Source organism: Carcharodon carcharias, chromosome 5 (genome assembly GCF_017639515.1).
Source record: "Carcharodon carcharias isolate sCarCar2 chromosome 5, sCarCar2.pri, whole genome shotgun sequence".
NCBI lineage: Eukaryota > Metazoa > Chordata > Chondrichthyes > Lamniformes > Lamnidae > Carcharodon > Carcharodon carcharias.
The window spans coordinates 96,480,891-96,501,324 of NC_054471.1; the positions used below are offsets into that span (position 1 = coordinate 96,480,891).

At 40.8% G+C, this 20,434-nt stretch overlaps 1 protein-coding gene across 1 annotated transcript in view; it reads left to right on the top strand.

The window, feature by feature from the left end:
* dlgap2a (discs, large (Drosophila) homolog-associated protein 2a) overlaps positions 1-19,010 on the top strand; it is a 181,270-nt gene extending 162,260 nt beyond the window's left edge. The window contains exons 11-13 of the mRNA XM_041188234.1: positions 2,986-3,077; positions 9,809-9,961; positions 18,792-19,010. Coding sequence (XP_041044168.1) covers positions 2,986-3,077; positions 9,809-9,961; positions 18,792-19,010 — 464 coding nt within the window. The remainder of the gene's footprint in view (positions 1-2,985; positions 3,078-9,808; positions 9,962-18,791) is intronic.
* The last annotated feature ends 1,424 nt before the right edge of the window (positions 19,011-20,434 follow it).

Below are 20,434 nucleotides of genomic sequence, written 5' to 3' on the forward strand. Positions count from 1 at the left end.
TTGTACAGACCTACTTTGATACACCCCACAGGAATCCTCCAACCGCATCCCCCCCCCCAACTTGCAGGACTTCCCCCGACACCCCCCACTCCAAGGCCCAACCTGACCCTCCCCAGCCTCTAAGCCTAGCCCAATCCCTCACCCCCACCTCCCCCAACCCACCAGATCCTACCCACTTACCTTATAATCTTATCCTTGTCAAAGACCCTTAAACCTGACTGGGCCTTTAAACTTACCTGGTTTATGGCAGCTAGTGCCTTAAAAAAGGGGGCATGACTTATTTACCTTCAACTCTATAGCCTGCAACGCTAGGCCCCGGGAAGGCGGTGCACTGCACAGTTCACGCCTGGCCTGAGTTGGAAGGTCGGGCAAGGTAGGATCACCTGGATTTCAAATTAAGAACTTTAGAGTAGAGTGGCAATCCGACTCAATTGCCACTCCATCGGAAGTTACCACCCATTAATATGCTGCTGTTGTAATAAGGAATTATATCCTTGTCTTGGGTTTAGATAATGGAGAGGGGAAAATAAGTATCCTAACAGAGAGGGCACCTTAGATTAACAGTGACCACAACATAGTTAAATTCTTCATAAGAACTGAAAAAGAGAAAAAGTTAGTTTTGTACCTAGATGTCTAAAATTAGAAATCAAGGAAGTAATTTTGAAATTTATAAGACCTTATCATCAGCTTGAGTATTGTGTGCCATATCACTATAGGAAGGGTATAAAAGCATTGTCATGTTATCAGGGATGAGGATTTGCTGTTCTGAAGAGACACTTGAGATGTTAGGACATTTTTTCACTAGAACTAACTTGGTGACCTCACTGAAGTCTAAAGATAATGAAAGGTTATGCTAAGTGAAGTAATATTGGTGTGTTTCCATCAATCAGGGAGACACTAACAGATGGTACAAATTTAAGATGATCATGAGAAGACTTAAAGCGAAGTTTGGAAGAAAATCTTTATACTGTGTCTGCTACAATCCCAGTAGAAACCAATAAGTTTTGAAAATATATATAATGTTCCCAGTGACCAATTCAAAAGATCGGTCGACAAGATTTCATGTTTTAAGATTTTTACTGTAACAAACACACTAAAATCAACAATGACTAACATTACTTAATAGACAACAAATACATTAAAGTACAGAAAAGGCGTTCCATATTAACTTCTTAATACAACTAAAAACCCCACATTTATACGCTACACCACACTCTCAAAAGAAATGTAGTCTTGTGTTTAACCTTCCAAGCTCCTCCCTCTTTAACAGGATCCCTTCTCCCTGCGCCACCAGAGTGAATCTTCCAGTGTTTTTGTAAAACAAATTCCTCTTCACTCCATCTTCTGAGCATATTCAAGTGGACTTCTAGTAGCACGGTACCATCTGATGATTCCGTGGTCTTTAGTTCTCCACAAGCTTCTTTTCTTTGTCCTCACCAGCCTCTGCTTGGTGATTAACCTGAAAACCGTCCTTTTTCCCTGCTCGGCATTGCTGAACCTGTTGTGGGTCCCCGTATCTCCCTGGTTGACTGCCTCTGAGAGTCTGTCCACAACAAGAACAGCAATCTCCTCTTTTGTGTCAGTGTTAAAGCTTGTACCTTACTTTCAGCAAGCTTCAAACAGGGCCCCTGTCCCATAGCAATTAGGTCACATGGGTTTGTCTCCAGGCAGATTTCGTAGGAGGCCACATCCCCTACTACTCCTTGAATTAGAGGAGATAGTTTAAAGCATAACCACTATATAAAGTTTTGCATTCGTACATGACCAAGAAGAATGTAAAATTGTCTGCTGTAAAATTGGTGTTGCAGAGTTTATAAAGCCTTTGAAAAGGTAATTAGATAGGTGCTTGAGAAGATATAATTATTAATGGATATTGGGAGCAAGAAGGAGATTGGGGTTAAGCTAGGTGGCTCATATGATAGATACCAGCACAGACCTGATGGCCCGTTGGCCTCTTTCTCTCCTGTAACATCCAATTATTCTAAATTCTTGCATTATATGGCAGTGGTCATTAATATAATGTACAACAAAAAGTACTCAATGAACTATATTCCTCGTATTTAAATCAAAACTTAAAGGGACAATGCCAACTGGTATGAAGAGATCAATAGAAAATCTGCAGGAAGATCAGTCACAATGGCATTGAATTAGAAGGTGTTGGTAATAACCAGATTACTTTACTTTAATGAATTAGCAGTACTTTGTGTGATTTATATGATTTCATCATGTTATTTTTTCAGAATAACCTTGTGTAAGAAAATAAGTTTTACAGATGAATGCATGATTTAAATCTGAATGTTCTGCATATTTGTGTGACTAATTTAACCTGATTAGTCTGTAATTAAAAAATCCTTGCAGCTGTTTGTAGCAGGATTATTGCTCAACATACTGTTAACAGAGAAGCACAGGCATGGAAATTAATTAAATACTGCTCTATCAGACATACCTACAGTTTTGTGAAGTCTGTTTTTTAAATAACATTTATTATTCCTTTGTCCTTAGTTTCCTACCTGACACGCAAGTTGTAAATGTGTAAGAAATAATAGAACAAATTTTAAATTAATTTCCAGCATAACTTGTGTCACAGCCACTAGATAACGTTTGCTATGCCTTTTTAAGTGGTTTGTTTTAGCTGAGAACTGGCAGGAATTTAACTAAAACCTTACCTGAGATTAGCTGCAGAAGAATCAACAGGACTTTACAGAGATGAGTACCAACAGGTTCAAAAACCAACATGGGTTCACACGCATTTTATACATTGTAGTTGTCAGTTAAGATCCTATTTTCTCAAAGATTGAAATAAGATATTAATTATAACACTGGGCCATTATTATACTCCAAATAGTTTTCTGCGTATTATGAAGCATGAAATTAGCATTGAAAAATCACTAATTCTCCATCTCACAAGCTAAGAAAAAAAGAATTTAAACCTAACTGAAAACGGTGTTCAGTGGCTTAGTATGTTGTCTTTTATCTTATCCTCAGCTTTAGGGAAAATTCGGAGTGCAGTGGGCAGCGCACAGCTTCTTATGTCTCAGAAATTCCAACAGTTTTACTGGCTTTGTCAGCAGAATCTAGTAAGTACTTTTTCTTGTCTTATCCACATGTCAAAATTTACAATTCTGTCTGCACTTGTAAAGTCTGAACATCAGGCTGTTCTTGTATCAAATTTCCATTTCAAATTGTTTGCAGTGTCTGCTTATACATTGTGAATTTCATCACAAGCCAAGGTTTGATTACGGTATTTTAGGGTCTATAGTTATGCCAGATTCACCATCCCGTGACCAAACTAATTCACTGTGTTAGCAGTCCCTATATATTAAATATAGGGAATTACTTCCTGCATCTAGACATGACACTGAAGTCACGTTAGAGGTAGCTAGAAGATTGATCCTGTTCTTGGATCAGGATCATAAGGCAGCAGATATTTTACTCTCTTGTGCCCTGGTTTATCTATATTTTAATGATGTCTGTATTTCTCCTTGAAATTTTATCAATTCCACATACAACATTAAGTAATCAGTTCCAGAAATTTCAGCTGTCTGCATGAAAATAACAAATGATTCACCAATGAATACAACCAATGTTTATTTAATAAAAACAGATTGAGTATTTGACCTTGAATCAATATCACTAATCTGTACTTGAATTTGTATACGACTAACACCAGTTATTGTCATCAGAAATGCAAGTGGGTTCATTATTTGGGGTGTCATTTTACTCGTCTTCCAACGACTGCACCACTAATGTCGATACAAGACAGTCCAGGAATACACTAATGGAACATTTCCTTCAGAATGTTTCTCCGTTTTGTGTTAAGTTCTTCTTCAGCATAAATGTACTAAACAGACATAAGGATTGGTGAAACAATAATGAGGCTTCTTTATTTGAAGACAAGAGTAGTACTGTTAACTGGGAGATTCTGTTTGCACATCTGACCTCAACTGCTGCTGATTGCAGGGTGACTACAAGTCATGGGACTAATACATAGCGTCCTGTCCATGTAGTAATGATTGACAGCTGTTTAAGATACTCTTCCTTAAAGGTATATGCACGTTATATCACAACACCTTGAATCTCACATAAGCAACCAGGTGGCGCAAGATCAACATGTATTTAACTTAAGATTTTCCAACATGATTTATACTTCCAGGCTGACTACTGTAAATGGTTACATTACTGTCGTATCAATAGCAATAGATCCGAATACAAATTATAAAAACAAAAAAATGCAGATTATGTAATCAACACCTTTTATTGCCCAATCACCCACCAGGGCAAACCTCAAGAACTCCTCTTCACTGACTGCAACAACTTTACCCGCAGTCTTTAGAAAATTCATCTGAAGAGTCTTTTTCACTGGATTCAGACACTAATTGAGGTATCTTTAGCAGTTTCTTTGTAAGCCCAACCTTTAAATCTTTTGCAGTTATTCAAAGTATAGACTCTATAGCAAGAACAATGAATTTGCCACCTGGCTGCAGCACCTCAATGCCCCTTGCAGTGAATGTTTCCAGATCTTCAGATATCCTATAAACAAAAATATACTACAGATGCTGAATGTCTGAAAATGTCAGTCACCTTTCTTCTGCTTCCTGTCTCTGTACACCGGGAATAGTGTGACTGAACGTCCTGTCTCTGTACACCGGGAAAAGTGTGACAGAACCTCCTGTCTCTGTAAACCGGGAAGAGTGTGACTGAACCTCCTGTCTCTGTACACCGGGAAGAGTGTGACTGAACCTCCTGTCTCTGTAAACCGGGAAGAGTGTGACTGAACATCCTGTCTCTGTACACCGGGAAGAGTGTGACTGAACCTACTGTCTCTGTGCATCGGGAAGAATGTGACTGAACCTACTGTCCCCGTGCACCGGGAAGAGTGTGACTGAACCTCCTGTCTCAGTACATCGGGAAGAGTGTGACTGATGCCTGACATTCTTGGTATTTCCAGCTTCTTCTTTTACAGATACCCTGTTTCTCACAGCTTTCCACCAATATTGTTGAATATCCTCCCAACTGTTACATCTTATGGCCAAAACAAGCTGTTAAACCTCTAAATATCCCAGCTGTTGTGTTTGTTCACTGTATAACACTGCCAAGGTAATGGCTTTTCACTGAATCTGTTGCTAAGTACACCAAACCCCTTCAATCCACGACTGCATCAGCTCTTCACTTGTCTGACTTTTTGAATTTTACCCCATATTATCAGGTAATCTTTTTGCCTGTAGTGGAACCTTTTGTCTGAAAACAACTTCAACTTATGACATCAACTGTATAACTGACAGTAAATGGACCAACTTCACTGCATCAACTGTTCTCTTTGATGATAGTGCCCAGTTCTATTGTCTGTTGCACCAAAGCTCATTGGATCTTGGTCCGCATTCCCAGTGATCCAAAAACCTTGCAAAGTTTTCCTGATAGTGAGTTGGCATTGTCTGACCTGCTGCTACATACACCGCCCCCCACCCCCCCTCGACCAAGTTTCATTTCCATGAAGTATCATCACAAGTTGCAAGTGGATTAGGGGGAGGGAAGTTCGCTGACTGCTCTTCCTGTTATTCTTTTTATTGGTACCCAATCCAGCCATTCTTTTTGTAATTCAGACCACTCGGCCTTGTACAACTTCAAGCTTTACTTATAGAAAAACTCGTGTGAATTTGAAAAAAAACTGGCAATGTTGGTAATACTCAGCAGATCTGGCAGCACTTGTGGAGAGAGAAACATAGTCCAACGTTAACTCTGTTTCTCTCTCCACATATGCTATCAGACCTGCTGAGTTTTATCAGCATTTTCTGTTTTTATTTCAGATTTCCAGCATCTGAAGTATTTTGCTTTTATCCTCATGTGAATTTGTTCTTGCTCCCTTCCGCAGTCCTGAGTGTTGAACTCTTTAACAATGAACCTTCATGCTGCTGCTGAGTGACTGTCTGTCTTTCTCAGCAGCCTCTATCACCTTAAACAATAAAATGCGGTTTGGAGTCATCAGCAATATTATATAAGTGCTGTACCTCCATATTATTTGTTAATGGTGTGAAAAGAACCGACCTGCAGAATTCCACCAGTTCCTTCTCTCCAATCAGAAACTGCCTGTTACCTCTTGGCAAACAGTTTCCAATCCAGCATTTAAATTCTTAAGCCTTAAATTATTTTTTTGAAAGCCTGACACATGGAACTTTATCAAGTACCTTTTAAAAGTCCAGTACATTGTCCTCACTCAGTTGATCTCAAAAATTCAGTAGACTTGTGGGGAATTTTCTATTGGTTTTGATCTGTACTGACAAACGTGTCCTAATCTCTGGGCTGTCAATGAACATTGATTTTCTTCACTACTTATGTCAGGTTTAACTGCTCTTTAATTCCCACATAAGGTAGTTTTTCACTCAATTTGTTGATTATGTGGCAAATATTCAGTATCCTGCAGTTGGCCAGTATAGTTGTCATTTCTGTGGTGCGCCTAAAATGATCCCCATAACCTCAACAATGTCCTCACAATAACTGTAGGGTGTGTCCCATTTGTTCCATAATGTCTCTATCTGAGATCAGTGAAGTCACCACAGATATGGGGCCTTTTGGGTTTCCATCGTGCTTTATGGTACATTTACCCACGTATCAGTTCAGTGTTCATTTATAGAATGTACTTGCATTGAGTGTGCTCACCACGTGGCTGCAGAATCAGGTTGAGATTTTGGATTTTGATAATTAACAAATAGGTTGAGTTTTCCAGACCTGTGACTATTGGCAGTGTGTCAATCAAGTGACATTTGTAACAGGAAGCCTCAACTCTTTTCAAAAAAATGAGAGAAATGATTGCACCAGCCAACTGTAACACCTTGCTTTAGGTTGTTTTAAGATGGTAATGTAAATGTGGTTCATCTCACATGGTGCTTCACAAGAGTAGTCAATAGCAGATGTAACCTTCAGGTACCTGAAGAATAGAGGTAGGGGATAATTGATAACAATATGCATATATAATTCAATGCTGTTTTAAAGTTATACATTCTGCCCTTGTTTTTATCTTTCTACTATAAATTCCTATATTTGCACTTATACTGAGAATAGCCCATATAAACACATCATGTTTACATTCAGGCAATGGTGGCTATAAAGCACTACCTACTAGGGGAAGGTAAAATTACATCATGACAAAATTACATTGGAAGTTTCCACATAGCTGTTGAAATTTATAATGAGAAAAGCCGACAAGAAATGAACACCGATGTGAGATTTTTAATATATTACTCATCGATCTTCTGTGGTGTTGCAAAGAGGAAGTCAAAGACCAAGTGCAGCCTTCAGGTAAAGCAGGATTAGTGGATGAGTGATATTAAACCAGAACATGTTCCGTCCCGATTTTAAAGTCACACATTCTGTTCTTACACTTGTATTTCCATTATTGTATTTTCTATTACATCATTTATATGTGGAAGTGCATCGCCCGCCATATTGGTATAGGCTCCTGCATAGGCCAGGGCCCACCCCTGAACCAGGCATCAGGTTGTCCGCTCATGCAGAAGGAGGCCTAACCCCCCACCACATTACAGAATTCTGTGCTTTTATTGCAGATATTCTACCATCTCAGATACTTGTCAAGATGCACATGTTTAAATCATTGCATACATTAGAAATCATTTATCTTATGGCAAATAAAGAAGAGGTCTTAATGTATAGTACTAATTTAATGCAACTTGCACTGTGCCTAAACTCTCTCACAAAAGCCCTTGAAATTAGATTAATTATTCAGAAAGGAACATAATAAAACTTCCATTTTGAAACAACAGGGACAATGGAGATGGACATATATTTAGAAATGCCAGGATTTCTTTTACACCAATAAGAAAGGTGACACTGCTTAAAATGGATGTATGTACTTGCATGATGTTGTCAATTTGTAATGACCACTGTAAACTACAGTGATTACATCATGAAATTGTAGCACATGTCCATTTTTTAAATTTGCAATGCTTTCAGTACTACATGGCAAATGACAAATAAGTTCTCACTATTAGAGCCTACAGCAATATTGCATACGTAATGAAATAGAGTCTGTTTTATTTCTTGGAGAATGCACCAAGGAATGGGTAGTTCGTGAATCATGGACTAAGTATTCTGAGATTTGCCAGAACAAGCTGGTTGATTGCACACCTTATGCACTAAACCAAATGCCTTCAAATTAAGGTGAATATTACATTGACTAACAGAATTTCACAGGTCTGACATTTGTTCTACTGCCAAGTCAAAATATTCTTTAACCTGCTAAGTGATGCAGTATTGCCAGGTTAGATGTGTTTTACATACTTTGCGATTTTGTTCTCCTACAATAAGTTATGTAGAGGCCACACTTTCCTATGGAACTTCCTGAACCCCTTTATCTTTACTCTCGCCTTATTTATAAATCACAGAAACATAGTCACAAAAACGGTCGAACATTTGGTTCTTGTACAAATGTATAAAGGACAACAATTCCCATTTCCATAAGAAGTATAATTAAACCAGTTGCATTAGAATACCCATCACATAGATTAGAATGTGAAGTATCATTAAAAATAAGTAATGTTACGTTCTTTGGGTCAACAATGGATGGCACTCGATGCACACGTTTTTCCAGATGTAATTTTTGTAATTATTTTTTGCCCTTAAAACATCCTGTACTTTGGAGTATTTCACTCTCTGTTCACTGAGGACAAGATCCCTGACTGGCTCTTTTTGATTTCAAGTCTTTAATAATTGGAAAGATCTCGCTTTGGAGAACATTTGTGATTTTCACATGGCAGCAATGTTCCAGAAAATTGTCTTCAACACATTTCAGTGTGTCCTCCTGCAGACAAAATTCCCATTATTGGGGGATATGCTTTAATTTGGAGTTGTGACACAGGTTCCAACAAAGCCCAGGGTTGAAAACGCCAACCCTCATGGTGAATTTAGATATGTTAGAGTCATGTTTCACCATATTAGATTCTGCCAGGCTCATTCTGGAGTTACAACAAGAAATAGGTAGAATCTATGAGGAATTTCAGGGTCACTGCATCTAATATTTAACACCAATTGCTGACTTTCAAGCACACTTGGCCTGTTTAAGTGACTTAGTAATTTGATTTCTGGCACATTGCCTTGCAATTGCCTATATTTTAATTGTGCCAGAGAGGCATAGCCACTCATTGCAAAAACCCAATGCTCATTCTCCCTCCCTCCTTCATATTTTGAAACACCACAAAAATTCAAGATTATAACAAGATTTTACGTGAATATTAAAAATCATTTTCAGCAAAATGGTGCGCATGAACATTTTAGCCTCATTTGGAGAATCATCATTTATCTTCAGGAGGCCAAGATCAATAGCAAAGATAGTTGTTCAGAATAAAATGCTGCTTAAAACATTGCAGCTTATTTTTCTGTTTAATTATTATGCTCCCTCATGAGATACTCTGCTGTACAAGGTTGAAATGGTGTTGTGATGGCTCAAAGTTCAAAGTGAAAACTGTTGAGCTGTCATAGTTGAGAAGTATTTCAGTTATTGTGCAGTAGTAAGAGCACAAAAGATGCATTTTAAAGTTAATTGAACTAAAGTCTTTGCCATGTCTGTTTAGATTGCCCAGCATTCCTTTGCTCTCTGATTTCTAATATTAATGTCAAGCCAAAATGATTTCCAGTATTTTGGCACATGTCGAATGAGTCTTGGCTAATGAATCTGCAATGAGGTAAACAGTGAAAGTATCTAAATATCCATAAATTGTAAAATCTGCAATTTCAGAGGTGTAATTTTTTAATAGTGTATCTAGAATGAATTATTAATGAGCTGATTTGTACCTGCTAGGATCCCAGTGCGATGCCAAGGCCTACCTCCCAGGATCTAGCAGGATTTTGGGACCTCCTGCAGCTTTCCATTGAAGATGTCAGCATGAAGTTTGATGAGCTGCATCAGCTGAAGGCAAATGATTGGAAACCTATTGAGCCATTTGAAAAACAGGTAAGGTAAAATGGTGCAGTGAAATGAAATGTAGCCAATGAAATTAATATTCAGCTAACATTGCTTTTCCCCAGAAAGGCCCAGTTTCCTTCTGTCTCGAGGTTGGTAGCAAATGCGAGTCCTGAGCCTGCAAGGGCGGGCAGCAGGACTGCAATGGCAATCTTCCCAGCAATAGCCAATTAAAAGACCCCACCACGCCCATAACCCAATTAATTATAGAGGGTTGACTCTCTACACTGCTGGCCAAATCATTACAGTCTTGGCTGCATGGAGCTGCTGCTGTGGCTGCAATGAGAATGAGAGGGCGCCTCCAGTTTGAGGCACCCTCGAAAGGAAGGTGAGAAATTTGCTGCTGAGCCAGGGCCAGGCAGGCAGGCCCTGGAGATCAGAGGGTTAACCTTCAATAGTACTGAAGACTTGTGCTCCAGAACTTGCTGCACCCCTAGCCAAGCTGTTCAAGTACAGCTACAACACTGGAACCTACCTGGCTATGTGGAAAATTGCCCAGGTATGTCCTGTACACAAAAAGCAGGACAAATCCAACCCAGCCAATTACCGCCCCATCAGTCTACTCTCGATCATCAGTAAAATGATGGAAGGGGTCAATAACCTGCTCTCTGACACTCAGTTTGGGTTCCACCAGGGCCACTCAGCTCCTGACCTCATTACAGCCTTGGTTCAAACATGGACAAAAGAGCTGAACTCCCGAGGTGAGGCGAGAGTGACTGCCTTTCACATCTGCCTTAGTGTAGCTGGCAGCCTCCCCAAATTGTCAGTGACCTGAGAAAATGGCTGTCAGTTTGCCCTTTGATTATGTAAATTGGCTGCCCGCATGACCCGGTTGGCAGATGGCTGAGCTACTGCCGTCCCCACTGCTGGGAAAATGGCCTGTCCGCGGGACTGCTTTGGGGGGTGGTGAGGTCAGGGCAGGGTGGTAAAATGTCAGCCACAGCCTCTAAGTGTTTGCAATGTCCTTAGGAACTTTTTTTATGAAAGAACAAAGCACAAAACTGGTGCAAAATCTGTAAGATGTGCTGTATTGGATTTTTCAAGATTTACTTTCCGAGGTCTTTACATGGTGTTTGGTGGGAAGTGGAGCTAATAGAATAAATTGTGTCCACACTAATACACCCAGTGCAAGAACATCCATATTACCTCCGAAACAGACTTGCGCAACTCATAGGGATTTGACAACAACAGTAGACAATTCAGCTCCTAGAACAGGGGTCAGCAAACCTTTCAGGAGTGGCGTGCCCAGTGTTTGGTTATTCTTTCTAATTTAAGGTTTTGCGTGTCAGTAATACCAACCACCCGCCCCCTTGTAACCTTCCCTCCAATCTCCACCCACCCCCCCCCCAAACCGCCGCCCCCTACACACACAGCAGCAGCTAATTGCTTCTAAAATTGCAAGGATTTCACCTGCCATTTTCAACCGAGAGCTCTCCTGACCATTGCCACGCTGCTGCTGACCTTCGGGCAGCTTCGGCTTTCTCGCGGGCTTTTCCGAAGGTCGGAAGCAGCAGCGCAGCAACTCCGTGAAATTGACACTGACAAACCGGCAGCAACTCCGTGAAATTGACACTAAAAGACCGGCAGCAACTCCGTGAAATTGACACTGACAAACCGGCAGCAACTCCATGAAATTGACACTGACAAACCGGCAGCAACTCCGTGAAATTGACACTGACAGACCGGCAGCAACTCCGTGAAATTGACACTGACAAACCGGCAGCAACTCCGTGAAATTGACACTGACAAACCGGCAGCAACTCCGTGAAATTGACACTGACAGACCGGCAGCAACTCCGTGAAATTGACACTAAAAGACCGGCAGCAACTCCGTGAAATTGACACTGACAAACCGGCAGCAACTCCATGAAATTGACACTGACACTAAAAGACCGGCAGCAACTCCATGAAATTGACACTGACACTAAAAGACCGGCAGCAACTCCATGAAATTGACACTGACACTAAAAGACCGGCAGCAACTCCGTGAAATTGAAACTGACAGACCGGCTTTAAAAGGATCGGAACACTGGTTCCGATTTCTTTAAGCCGGTCTGTCAGATCTGTGGCTCTGGCTGCTCAGACTGGACTATCATTTCACGTTCCACCTTTGGTACACGTGCTATAGTTTACCGACCCCTGACCATAGAACATGTCCTACCATTCAGATATTTTATGACTGATCTGTACCTCAATTCCGTCCACCTACCATGTTCAATTTCGCCGAATGCCCTTGCCTAACAACAATATATCAAAAATTAAAATACCTGGAAAAACTCAGCAGGCCTGACAGCATCTGCAGAGAGGGAAAACAAAAACAGAATTACCTGGAAAAACTCAGCAGGTCTGGCAGCATCGGCGGAGAAGAAAAGAGTTGACGTTTCGAGTCCTCATGACCCTTCGACAGAACTTGAGTTCGAGTCCAGGAAAGAGCTGAAATATAAGCTGGTTTAAGCTGGCTTAAACCAGCTTATATTTCAGCTCTTTCCTGGACTCGAACTCAAGTTCTGTCGAAGGGTCATGAGGACTCGAAACGTCAACTCTTTTCTTCTCCGCCGATGCTGCCAGACCTGCTGAGTTTTTCCAGGTAATTCTGTTTTTGTTTTGGATTTCCAGCATCCGCAGTTTTTTTGTTTTTATCTCTGCAGAGAGGGATACAGTTAACATTTCAAGTCCGTATGACTCTTCATCAGAACTAAGGAAAAATAGAAGAGAGGTGAAATATAAGTTGGTTTGGTTGGCGGGGTGGGGGGGGGGGGGGGGGGGGACAGGTAGAGCTGGGTAGAGGGCTGATTATAGGTGGAGATTGCCAAAAGATATCATAGACAAAAGGACAAAGAGGTGTTGATGGTGGTGATATTAGTTAAATGTGCTAATAGGTGACATTAAGGGTAGAAAGCAGGACGAGCAAGGTACAGATAGCCTTAGTGGGGGTGGGGTGGGGGGAAGGGATCGAAATAGGCTAAAAGGTAGAGATAAAACAATGAATGGAAATACATTTAAAAATAATGGAAATAGGACGGAAAAGAAAAATCTATAGAAACTATTGGGAAAAAGTGGGATCAGAAAGGGGGTGGAGATGGAGGAGAGAATTCATGATCTAAAGTTGTTGAACTCAATATTCAGTCCGGAAGGCTGTAAAGTGCCTAGTCGGAAGATGAGGTGCTGTTCCTCCAGTTTGCATTGAGCTTCACTGGAACATTGCAGCAGGCCAAGGACGGACATGTGGGCATGAGAGCAGGGTAGTGTGTTGAAATGGCAAGCGACAGGGAGGTCTGGATCATGCTTGCGGACAGACTGGAGGTCACCCAGTCTGCATTTGGTCTCTCCAATGTAGAGGAAACTGCATTGGGAGCAGCGAATGCAGTAGACTAAATTGAGGGAAGTGCAAGTGAAATGCTGCTTCACCTGAAAGGAGTGTTTGGGCCCTTGGATGTTGAGGAGGGGGGAAGTAAAGGGACAGGTGTTGCACCTTATGCGGTTGCATGGGAAGGTACCGTGGGAGGGGGTTGAGGCATTGGGGAAATTAGGAGATGAGTCACTCACCACAGAATACTCAGCTTTAGTAGCCAAGGTGTCTGTGTAACTGGTGCATTCAAGTTTCTGATCAACAGTGACGCTCAGAATGTTGATGTTGAGGAACTGGAAATGTAAGGTCTCAGGGAGATGATTTTGCAACTCTCTTGTTAGGCATAGTCATTGTCTGGCACTTCTATGACTCAAATGGTCCTTTTTATTTTTTTATTATTCATTCATGGGATGTGGGTATCGCTAGCAAGGCCAGAATTTGTTGCCCATACTGAAATGTCCATGAAAAGGTGGTGGTGAGCTGCAGCCTAGAAACACTACAGTCCTTGTAGTTTAGGTACTTTCACAGTGCTGTTAGATAGGGAGTTGCAGGATTTCGACCCAGCAACGACAAAGGATTGGTGATTGTGATGTCTGCATCAGGAAAATGTATGGTTTACAGGGGACCTTGGAGGTGATGGTACTCCATGTCCTTCTAGGAGTTAGAGGTTACAGTGTTTATGAATGTGTGTAGCTTTTGCTCTTCAGTCCTTGAAATAAACAGTTTTTTACAGTTCTGTATTGAATGGTTAACATTAGTTCCACACTTAAAGCATTTCACATGAGAACACTTATTTTCTCTCTGTATTAGGACTTTGTTTTCAAAGAAATTAAACTGTTCCCCACCTGCAAATAATGCTAAATTGATGAGTGCTCATTTCATTTCTGAGGGCTGCAGGGTGGATGAGCTAACTGGCCATGGCACCATGTTACAGGAAGCCATTCGAGCGGGGGGAATGTAGTGATAGTGGGGGACAGTATAGTCAAAAGAATTGACACTGTTCTCTGCAGCAAAGAGCGTGAGTCGAGGTGGCTGTGTTGCCTGTCCGGTGCCAGGGTTTAGGACATCTGCTCAGGGCTGGAGAGGAACTTGCAGTAGGGAGGGGAGGACCCAGCCTTTGTGGTCCACGTAGGTACCAATGACATAGGCAGGACAAAGAAGGAGGTTCTGCGTTGTCAGTTTGAGGAACTTGGCACCAAATTAAGAAGCAGAACCCCAAAAGTCATAATCTCTGGATTATTACCAGAGCCACGTGTAATTTGGCATAGGACAAATCAGATTAGAGAGATATATGCTTGGCTCAAAGACTGGCGTGGGAGAAGTGGGTTCTGGTTCGTGGGGCACTGGCACCAGTACTGACGAAGGTGGGATCGGTGTCTTTGGGATGGTCTACACCGAACCATGCTAGGACTGGTGTTCTTGCAAGCCACATATTAGGTAAATAGAGAGGGTTTTTAAACTAAGTAGTGAGGGCAAGGGTACAAGTTTTGGAAGATGTGGTAAATCAAAGAGTAGAGGCAAGGCAAAAAGGAAAGGTATTATTACGGGAAATGAAAAACAGACAGTGACAGGAATGGACAGAGAGTACAAATCCAACAGAAAATCAACAGATGATACTAGAGGTTATAAAGAGAATAAAAGGATAAAACTAAAGGTTCTGTATCTGAATGCGCAAAGCATTTGAAACAAAACAGATGTACTGAGAGTGCACATAGAATTAATAGCCATTACTGAGATTGGCTGCAAGAGACATGGATTGAAACCTGAATATTAAAGGGTATAGGACATTTAGGAAGGACAGGAAGTGAGAAAAATGTGGAGGGGTGGCTCTGTTAGTTAATTGTGGTATTAGCAAAATAGAGAGGGATGGCCTAAGTTCAGGAAACCAGGATGTGGAAATTGTTTGGGTAGAGGTGAGAAATGGTAAAGACAAGAAGTCACTTGTGGAAGTTGTGTACAGGCCCACTAACAGTATTCACATGGTAGGGCTGAACATAAAGGAAGAAAATAACTGGAGCTTGTCAGAAAGGCATGGCAATAATCAAGGGAGATTTTAATCTACATATAGACTGAAAAATTCAGATGGGCAAAGGTAACCTAGATGAGGAGTACATTGAATGTTTCCGGGATAGTTTCTTGGAACAGCATGTTCTGGAGCCGACTAGAGAGCAAGCTATACTATACCTGGTGTTATGCAATGGGATGGGATTAGTGACCTCATAGTGAAGGTGCCCTAAGGTAGCAGCGACCATAATATGATTGAACTTTACATTCAGTTTGAGGGAAAGATGAGTGGGTCCAGGACTATGTTTTTAAACTTAAGTAAGGGCAGTTATGACAGCATGAAAGCAGAGCTGGCTAAAGTGAATAGGCAAATTAGGTTAAGGGATAAGTCAATAGAGATGCAGTGGCTGATATTTAAAGGGATATTTCAGAATACACAGAATAGATACATTCCAACTATTAAGAAAGAGTCCAAGGGACAGACACCCATCCGTGGTTAACTAGAAAGGTTAAAGATAATATCAAACTTAAAGAAGAAGTATATACTTGAGCAAAGATAGGTAGAAGGTCAGAAGATTTGACAGAATGTAAGGAACATCAAAAGATGACTAAAAGATTAATAAGGAGGTTAAAATTAGAGTACAAGAGAAAACTAGCAAGAAATATAAAAACAGTTAGTAAGAGTTTCCATAAATATTTAGAAAAGAAACGAGTTAACAAAGTGAGTGTTGGTCCTACAGAAAGTGAATCTGGAGAATTGATAATGGAAAACAAGGAGATGGCAGATGAATTGAACAAGTATTTTGCATCAGTCTTCACTATAGAGAATACAGGTAACATTCCAGAAATAGCTATAAATCAAGAAATGAAAGGGAGGGAGGAACTCAGAATATTATAATCACCAGAGAAGAGGTAATGAGTAAATTATTGGAGCTCTGGGCTGACAAGTACCTGGGTCCTGATGGATTTCATCCTAGGGTCTTAAAAGAAGTGGCTAATAGTTGACGCATTGATCTAATTTTCCGAAACTCCCTAGATTCGGGGAAGGTTCCATTAGATTGGAAGATAGCAAATGTAACTGCATTATTCAAAAAGGGGAGACAGAAAGTGTGAAACTACAGGCCAGTTAGCTTAACATCTGTCATAGAGAAAATGTTAGAAGCTATTATTAAAGAAGTTATAGCAGGGCATTTGGATAAGCTCAAGGTAATCAGGCAGAGCCAACATGGTTTTGTGAAAGGGAAATTGTGTTTAACCAATTTATTGGCATTCTTTGAGAAAGTGACATGTGCTGTGGATAAAGGGAAATCACTGGATGTACTGTGCTGAGATTTCCAGAAGGCATTTGATAAAGTACCACATCAAAGGATATTGTGGGAAATATGGTATAGGGTCATGGTATAGGGGTAACTTATTGGCATGGATAGAAGATTGGCTGGCTAACAGGGAACAGAGAGTAGGAATAAAAGGATCTTTTTTAGGTTGCCAAGATATTACAAGTGGTGCGCCACAGGGATCAGTGCTGGGACCTCAACTGTTTAGAATTTATATAAATGCCTTGGATGAAGGGATAAATAGGATGGTTGCCAAATTTGCTGATGACACAAAGATAGGTAGGAAAGTAAGTTGTGGAGAGGACATAAGGAGGCTACAAAAATATATAGCCAGGTTAAGTGAGTGGGCAAAGATCTGTCAAATGGAGTATAATGTGGGAAAATGTAAAATTGTCCATTTTGGTAAGAAGAATAAAAGAAAAGCATATTGTCTAAATGGTGAGAGCTTGCAGAGCTCTGAGATGCAGAGGGATCTGGGTGTCTTAGTGCATGAATCACAAAAGACTAGTATGCAGGTACAGCGAGTAATTAGGAAAGCTAATAGAATGTTATCATTTATCGCGAGGGGAATTGAATACAGAAGTAGGGAGGTTATGCTTCAGTTATACAGAGCACTTGTGAGATCACGTTTGGTGTACTGTGTACAGTACTGGTCACCTTATTTAAGGAAGGATGTAAATGCGTTGGAAGCTGTTCAGAAAAGGTTTACCAGGCTAATACCTGGAACGGGTGGGTTGTCTTATGAGGAAAGGTTGGACAGACTAGGCTTGTATTCTTGGAATTTAGAAGAAGGGGTGATTTGATTGAAATATCCTGAGGATTCTTGACAGGGTGGATGTGGAGAAGATGTTTTCTCTTGTGGAAGAATCTAGAACTAGGGGTCACTGTTTAAAAATAAGGGGTCGCTCATTTAAAACAGAGATAAGGCAAATTGTTTTTCTCCTAGAGGGTCGTGAGTCTTTGGAACTCTCTTCCTGAAAAGGCGATGGAAGCAGATTCTTTGAATATTTTTAAGGCAGAGGTGGATAGTTTCTTGGTAAGCAAGGGGGTGATAGGTTATTGGGGTAGTGGGATGCAGATTTGAGGTTACTATCAGATCAACCATGAGCTTATTAAATGGTGGTGCAGGCTCGAGGGGCCAACTAGCCTACTCTTGCTCCTTGTCTGTATGAGAGCAGGTAAATCAGACTGATCATTGCCAGGCTCTGTTTGCTTCTGTGGTCTGTGGCTCTAATTTCAGATTTGCATATCTTAGTGGCACAACTTAATAGGGTTGGCTGCATGAATCAGATAAGTGCAAATGCTCTGGAACTGTAAACTTTTTGGGCAGGATTTTCCCATCGGCAAGTGGGGGGCAGGACTCGTTTGCTGACGTGTCAAATGACATGTAAAATGGCGGAACTCCTGACGTCACCGCGTCCCATTTAAATTTTCAGGTAGGCGGGGGCTCAGCAAAATCAGCTGTGCACCCGCTGACCTGTCAATGGCCAATTGAGGCCATTGATAGAGTCATTAAACTAATTAATGGATCTGTCCGTCCAACCTTAAGGTTGGTGGGCAGGCCAGGAGCCCAGGCGGGAATTAGAAAAAGCATGAAATCTCATCCACGGGTGGGATGAGGTTTCGTGTAAGTTTTAAAACATTTAATTAAAGTTTTTTGAAATGTTATGCACATGTCCCAACTCATGTGACAGTGTCACATGAGGGGACATGTCAGGGAATTTTTTTTTCTATTTTTAATATTTTTGACAGTAGAGGCGATCTCCCTGAGGCAGCATTTAGCCTCAGGGAGATGAGTGTGTTATTTCGAGTGTATGCGTGAAAGAGCACGCTCTCAGGTTTAGGGAATCCCCACCCTCCCGCACGCACAGAGAATGCATAGCGCTTCCGTGCAGACGTCATGCTGGACAGGCCTTAATTGGCACCCGTGTGTGCCCGCACTTCAACTTCGCCCCTGATGGGCGGGGTGGGGTGAAATCCTGCCCTTTATATTCAAGGGGCGATATTAAGCACACAGGATGGGATGGAGTTTGTTGGGGGAGCCAGAATTATAAGAAAATAAATGAGTGGCTGCCATTTTACTTTGGTGTTATTTCTATTTAATATTAATGATAATTATTTCATAATTTCTTAGGAGGAAAAGAAGATTCCGCCTCCAGTACCAAAGAAGCCACCAAAAGGAAAACTCCCTATCATGCGAGAAAAGTCCCTTGACCTTCCTGACAGGCAACGACAAGAGGCGAGGAAACGGCTAATGGCTGCCAAGCGAGCAGCTTCCTTTCGACAGAACTCGGCCGCAGAGCGTGCAGATAGCATTGAGATTTACATCCCCGAGGCACAAACCAGGCTCTAAAGACAGTTTCTAGCCTAGTGTCCTTTTAATTTTTGTTTACCATCGGCGCTCAATATTTGTCATGTACATTTCACCAACCAAGCCTGGTGGAATTAGTGTTGGGATTTCCATGGTAATTCTTGCCCCAGCCTCCACTGTGTATGCTCTTGCTGTTGTGTTCATTGTGCCATACATCACAGTGGAATGATTATAATTCTGGGTTTTTGAACTCATTGCAAGACTTCCTATATCCTATAAGAGGAATCAATCCAAGGAGGTCACACTAAATATTCCACTTATCCATCAAGCTCTCTCAGAAACTGTTAAAGTGGAGGACCTCTAGAGGAAGAACACAAATTCAGCTAACCATACTAATTTCTATGAATTGGTTTGCTCAATGGGTTTGAGGGAATGGCTAAATAGTTAAAACCCAGTGTCTCTGGAGAGCACTGGAGGTGCGAACTGATGAAACCAGAAGGTGCTGTGGTTTCAACAAAAGAAAATAGGATGAATAATGTGCCAACATAATTTATTATCTCTTAACATTATAAATGAACCCAGCTCCTAATAAGGGAACAAAAAGACACTATGCCCTGTGCTCAGCAGAACTGTTCCCCACTCAAAACTATTCAGGGACTGAACTCCAGTATGCTTTGGGGAAAGTATAGGTAAAAAGGTAAGAATTATTTCTCTAAAATAACTCTTACAGGATAGTAATCTGTATAATCTATTGGGACATAAAGTAATTTTCATCTGCTGAGACAAAGGTACTGAAAGAAACCCCTCAGTTTCTGAAGTGTTTGCCAAAATGCTATAAGACTTGAAAGAGGAAAAAAAAATTTAGCTTCTTTGCGAATGCATTGAAGTGATTTTCAGCAAAGTGTTACGTATCTTTTAAGTAAAATGGGTTGGGGGGGAGTGCTCACCTTGTATGGGTGGCAAAAATGTGCAATAGTAATCAGCCTCATGTTAAATGTGTGCAACTACAATCGTGCCAACGCAGAGAGTGGAGCCGAAAGAGAGACTGAATGTAACTTCCCCACAAACGCTTGCCTTACTATAGCCAGATACTGGTAGTTAGATCTTTCACTGAAGGAAATTCAGAAGTAATCTCCTGATAGTAATCACTCCAATATCCCCTTCATCTAATATTTATTATGCTCTTTGAAGGATTTTGTTTTATTTATACACAGTTGCGTTAACTCTTTTGAATTGGCATGCTATTTCAATTTTTATTTTCATTTATTAAGGAAAAGAAAATGTACTAAATATGCTAGCTATGAGTGAGAATATTTATAAATAATACATGCTTACAGTGAATATGTTAACTATTATTTATTGATTTATTTTGGTTTTTTTTGTAAGGATTATCTTTAAACTTTTGTACATGTTTGGACTGAGTGCTCCTGAACAGTATGTGTGTGTCATGTCAATGTAACCAACAA